The following is a 6,108-nucleotide window of genomic DNA, read 5'->3' on the forward strand; positions in this document are numbered from 1 at the left end:
TGGAGAAATACCAGGGCCTCAGAGAGGAACTGGAGAAGCCCTGGAAGGGGAAAACCACAGCGGCGCCTGTTGTCATCGGGGCCCTCGGGGCAGTCACCCCCAAACTGGAGCAGTGGCTCAAACAGATCCCAGGAACAACATCAGACATCTCAGTCCAGAAATGTGCAGTTCTAGGCACAGCCAAGATACTGGAGGAGAACCTGAAGCTCCCAGGCCTCTGGTAGAGGACCCGAGCTCAGAGGATGAGAGAGAAAGAGAGAGAGAGAGAGAGAGAGAGACAGAGAGACAGAGAGACAGAGAGAGAGAGAGAGACCCACCCGCGGAGGGTGAGAAGGGAATTTTATACATAAATAAAAAATAAATAAAAAAAATTTGTGTGAAATTATTCAACTAAACTGATGAGGTATCTTTTTATTCCATTTTGACCCCTTTTTTATTTTTTAACCAAAATTATATAATTTTTTTTTAATGTCATAAAATGTATTACCTAAGGCAATCATCACATTTGTTACCTGTAATGTTCAATTACATAAAATTCGAGGACAGGATCTATTTTTCACTTACCTGAAATATGTTAAATACAACAAATATTTATTAAAGTCTGATCTATTCCATAAAATTTACTTGTCACCTTTATTGTCTAATTGCACTTTAAGTGTTTAAAGATGGGCTTTTTCATCTGGTTTGCCTGTTAAATTAAATGTTTACTGCAAAATGTCTGATTATATAATTGCTTACTTTAATCACATAAAGTGTTTATTTAAAAATATAATCTTTCATTACATGTATGTTTATTATTTGAAATATTTTAAATATCAAATTTTGACTTTAAATGTGATTCATTACTTCACCTGTTTACATGCAACTTGAAGAGCTTGAATCAAACGATTCATGAATGTTTAATGCATTAAATTATTAAATGACAGAAAACAGCCACTTCCAACTGTATTTCAACACAAATGGTTCCTGTTCCTCTACAGAGTCTGCAGCCTTGCTGAGCTTCTCTCCTGGGGTTTCCTCCTCCTCAGCCTCTCCAACTTGCTCCTCTTCTGTTGCCTCTGCTACTCTGTTTTCATTATTTACCTCTTCTGGGGTAAATAATGAAAACAGTCTCTGTAACTTGTTGATGGTTTTGCTGTATCGCCTCTTTAATTGACGCCCATGTCGGTTTGATGTTGTGGCGTTTACCTCAGTGACCCATATTCAGCGCTGGACCCCAGTCAGGATTGAGCTCATCCATTTCAAGAGGACATATCAGAACACACATCAGTATTAATACTGTAAATCTGATAACACTAGTAAAATAGTTTACTTCACAATAATGTAAGATCCTCGATGTCCACTGACAAAACTCGGACTATGCTACATAAACAATATTAGCCCGACCTAAACAAGGTTGACCCACTTAAATGAACTCAACATAAACGGAACATGAGAACACCCGGACAAAATCATAGCAAAAAATTATGACACAACACCAACAAAGCGAATTTAAACACTCACCAGAATGGAAATGTCTGGAGCAAACTTGTAGGTATCTGGGGATGTTGGAAAGCTCTATTTGGGTCGGGTCTGCCGGGGCAAACGGGTCCTAGGTGAGGGATTGGACCAAGAGCAGCCCAAAGATCACTTAAAAATATAAACAGAATGTTCCTGTTTAGAGATGGCGATACAGACAGGGTTCCCACTTACAACCAGAGCTATAGACCGAAGTCAGAGTTTCTCCCAGTGTTTTATCAGCCTGGCGGGCCACCAGACTTTATTTTCCCCCCACCAGGAGATGGGTTGGTATTTTAAATGGAGATTTTTCTTCACTAATGAGTAAAGACAGATTGAGGTGAAGGTTTATAGATAAGACATTGAACTGACTGAGGCATTGTGAACTCATCAGTTGTCCTTTGGCTTCACATGCTGTTATTTCTGAGTTTTGATGCCTGATCCTGCACCTCTGACTTTCTGTAGCTTGACATTGACCTGGAACCTGCACCTGTCCTGTTGTCGCCTTCCCATCCTCAGTTTCCATTTGCATGAAAATTGTTTTAAGAAAAAGTTTTAGTTGAGACCAGAGACTTCATAATTCCTTTTTATTTTGTAGTTTCTGTTTATTTATTTGGATATTTTAAATGTCTTCCAGGTCGAGTGTTAAATGTTCATTAGAATAGTTTGAGAATGGGCCCCATAAGGTGGTCCTCACAGTGTAGAAATGGACCTCAGTTGGAAAAGTTAAATCTTTCAACCCAAATGGCTGAAAGTCAAACACGCTCCTGTTTTTAAGGCCTGCTGCTTCTACGGGATGCCTGAAAAGTCAAGATATGGGAAAAAAAAAAAAAAAAAAAAAAAACTGAATCTCCTTTAAATTTCCCAGTTTCTGTGTCTGAGTTATGAACTTTGAACTGCAGCTGCTTCTGATGCAACAGTTTAGTATTTTATAGTTAANCCCTGAATTACCATGATAGATATAATGTATGTAATAAAAGTCATTAATGAAGGGGAAAAAACTCAACCCAGACTTTAAGTAAGTTTAGGGTCTGGTTCACAGAGTATGAAGTTAAACTAACCTCAGTTAAGTAAAATAAAATTGTAATCAAAACTTTTGGAATTGTAATGATTTATTTTTTTAAAACAAAAAGTTTAGTTTAAAAAGCTTTTTCTAAATTAAATAACTCATTTTTGTCTTGTGAACTTAAAAAGTTATAATTGGACTATTCTCCTCTTCAAGCTGAATATTTAAAACCTGGTTTGTGATTTGTGAAAACTCAATAAAGTTCGATTTTCATGGTGAAAATCGAACTTTATAACTTTTCCAACCTTAGTTGGAAAAGTTAAATCTTTCAACCCAAATGGCTGAAAGTCAAACACGCTCCTGTTTTTAAGGCCTGCTGCTTCTACGGGATGCCCGAAAAGTCAAGATATGAAAAAAAACCAAAAAAAAACCTGAATCTCCTTTAAATTTCCCAGTTTCTGTGTCTGAGTTATGAACTTTGAACTGCAGCTGCTTCTGATGCAACAGTTTAGTATTTTATAGTTAATTATGTTTATTTAATGATTGGAAGTTAGGAGGACTTCAGATCTCTGCTGTTGGAGACCCTGAACTCCGGTTTGAAATGTGTTTCTGACCTTTAGGAGCTGAATAAATGAATGATCCTGGTTTCCAGCAGTTTCTGTGTAAAAGCTGCAGTTTGTTTTCTTTCTCCATCTCTTCCATGCTGACGCTGAATCTCTGTAATCCTGCTGAGTCAGACTCTTGATCCGCCTGTGAACCTGAACTGTAGGAGCTCCGGAGAGGCTCTCGTCCAATCAGAGCGCTGCACAGCCTGTTACCCCGCCCCCTCAGCCGTGGCCAAGGAGCTGCGGCTCCACCTGAGCGGCCAGGTGAGGAGGAGGAGGAGGGATGAAGATGTCGTGTTGGCTCGGTGACTCAGCAGCTGTTTGGGTTTATAAGCAGCAGTTCTGTGGTGAAGCACACAGAGACGATGGCCGGGCTGCTCTGCATGGTGTGGATCCTGCTCTGCAGCGCCGCCCTGCTGGACGGGAGGGCTTCAGGTAAACACACCTGTCTGTCTGTCCGTCTGGTTTTGATGACTCGGTTCGGTCAGGTTGGTCTGTTCGCAAAGAAAGAAACCATTTGAATGATTGTTTTTGTGTTTAATTACAGTTTTTTTAATCTCTAAAAATGAGTTGAATTTCCATCATATTTATGTTTATTTATCTGATCAGCAGCAACATATTTATCCTGATTCCAGTTTTCATCCAAACATTCCTGATTTCAGAGAGAAACTGCCTTCCTCAGCTTCTGATTGGCTGGAATATTGACGGTCATTGAATGGAGCTACATTGGAGCCTTAAAGTTTGTTCAAAACAACAACAAAAAAATAACTGAAAAAATAAAACCATAATTCTGAAAAGTAGTTTTTAACTATTTTTTTTCAGTTTAACATCCTTTTTTTTTCCACTTTCAGATCTTTCTTTTTTTTCAGTTTTATTTTTTTCCTTTTGACCAAACTTTATGGCCCCAATTTAGCTCCATACCAGTGAGCTTGTTTGGAGCAAACTGGCGTTTTCAGCAGAAGGTTCTGGTTTATCTGCTCGGGTTCGCTCGTGATCAGTAAGGATGAGGGAGAGTTGAGTGGATCCAGCATGTTGGTGCTTTTCACTGTCAGAGTACCAGCTGGAGACGGAGGCGCTGAGCAGATGCGAGATACTGCGGAGCGTTGCCGTGGGAACCAAACAGGAAGAGGTTCCTCACTGTTTGGAGGATGGCAGCTTCAGGTATCTGCAGCGCAACATCTTCATTTCATCTCTCCCCACTTTTCTGGATGAAATATATGAGATGACATTTTCAAAATTTGTCTGATGTTAACAGCTTTAATTTTCACTCATATTTCCACCATGTTTGTCATTCATTTATAAATGTCACCAAATTTTAAATTAATTATTAAATATTGAATTAGCAAGCTAAATATGTAGCTTCAAACTAAATGTTTAGCTTCAAGCTAAAAGTTTAGCTTGTACATTCAAAAGTTAGCTTGCTGACAAAATAGCATGAAGTTAAAATGTTCACATTCAAACAAAATATTTAGTTTGAAACTAAAGATTTAACTTTTTAGCTAAATATTTACCTCTTAGCTAGACATTTAGCTTGCTAACTCAATATTTAGCTCTAGCCTAAATGTTTAATTATTAAGTTAAATATTAGATTTCTGCACTCAACATTTAGCTTGGTCGTTGATGTTTAATCAGGTAAAGATTTAGCTTGCTAACTTCATATTTACATATTCAGCGTATTTAAAGCTAAAAAATTAGTTTGAAGCTACATATTTAGCTCACTAACCAAATATTTAGTAAGACACTGTCATGTCCATAAATAACCTTTTTTCCTCTTAGTACAGGCTAAAAGACCCATATTATTGCTGGTAATTTTACAAACATCACCAAGCAGAACCTCTGCATATCTAAAGAACATATTTTAGTTTTTATTCTGCAGAGGTGTTTAATAACTTTCATCCAGTTTCTGCTTCATTTTAACAGTGTGAGGTTTCCTCCCTCCAGGTCTGTGCAGTGCAGTGGGCAGAGTCAGGAGTGCTGGTGTGTTGACTCTGAAGGTCAGGAGGTCACCGGGACTCGAACCAACAACTCCATTCCTCACTGTGAGCAAAAACCCACAAAATTACATTTACAATGTTTCATGTTGCATTTTCATTCACTTCAGGAAACTCAAAAGTCTTGTTTCAAGAGGCAGAATGAGTTTGAGCTTTAGTTTAAATGTTTTAATATAAAAGAGTCCAAATGAAATGAAACATCTTCTCAACTGTTTTCAGAAGCCATTAAAAGGTTAAAATCTGATGCTTAAGGTATTAATGTTTGCGAGTTCGATCCCAGACAGGCCCCCAAATGTCATGTCAAAACGATAATAAACCAGAAAAAAACAGTTGGCTTCAGTTTTGTGAATTTCATGAAAAACATCATATGATTCAGCTGGTTTGGTTTTGTTTCTATGGGAACAGGAAAGGTGATGTTAAGAAACTGGAGCTAAATCAGAGGAAGCGCTGGTCCCTTTCTCAGATCTGATGACTCCATGCTTAGCTCTTTAGTTTGACTTTCTGGAGGAAGGAGGAAGATTCTGAAGCTGTCCGGTTCCAGGTCCGACCCCATGCCAGCTGCAGTCGCTGCTGCAGTGCGCCCCCTCTGGTCTGTTTGAGCCGGTGCAGTGCGACTCCAGGGGGCGCTGTTGGTGCGTGGACCAGGACGGCATGGAGCTGTACGGCACCAGACAGGCCAGCATCCCGCGTCGATGTGCGTATCCACAACAGAACCCTTCCTTCCTGCTGCGGAACGCAGGCCTGACTCACTGCGACCTTTGACCTTTAGGTCCCAGCAGCTGCGAGGTGAGGTCCAGGCGCCTGCTTCACTCCTCGGCTTCCTCACCTCCTCAGTGCGCCGCAGACGGCAGCTTCCTGCCTGTTCAGTGTAAATTCATCAACACGACCGACAGAACGGAGCTGGACCTGCTGCTGGCCTTCAGCAGGTAACGGCTCACCTGTCCTCACCTGCCCTCACCTTTCTCATCTGTCCTCACCTTTCTCATCTGTCCTCACCTGTCCTCACCTT

The 6,108-nt window shown here is 40.0% G+C and overlaps 1 protein-coding gene across 1 annotated transcript in view; it reads left to right on the forward strand.

The window, feature by feature from the left end:
* Positions 1 to 3,442: 3,442 nt before the first annotated feature.
* Positions 3,443 to 6,108, forward strand: part of tg (thyroglobulin) — a 29,978-nt gene continuing 27,312 nt past the window's right edge. The window contains exons 1-5 of the mRNA XM_016663425.1: positions 3,443 to 3,543; positions 4,161 to 4,269; positions 5,050 to 5,147; positions 5,641 to 5,793; positions 5,869 to 6,025. Of these exons, the coding sequence (XP_016518911.1) occupies positions 3,474 to 3,543; positions 4,161 to 4,269; positions 5,050 to 5,147; positions 5,641 to 5,793; positions 5,869 to 6,025 (587 nt within the window). The 5' untranslated portion in view covers positions 3,443 to 3,473. The remainder of the gene's footprint in view (positions 3,544 to 4,160; positions 4,270 to 5,049; positions 5,148 to 5,640; positions 5,794 to 5,868; positions 6,026 to 6,108) is intronic.

The sequence above is a fragment of the Poecilia formosa genome, unplaced genomic scaffold, assembly GCF_000485575.1.
Source record: "Poecilia formosa unplaced genomic scaffold, Poecilia_formosa-5.1.2 Scaffold420, whole genome shotgun sequence".
In the NCBI taxonomy this organism is placed as follows: Eukaryota; Metazoa; Chordata; class Actinopteri; order Cyprinodontiformes; family Poeciliidae; genus Poecilia; species Poecilia formosa.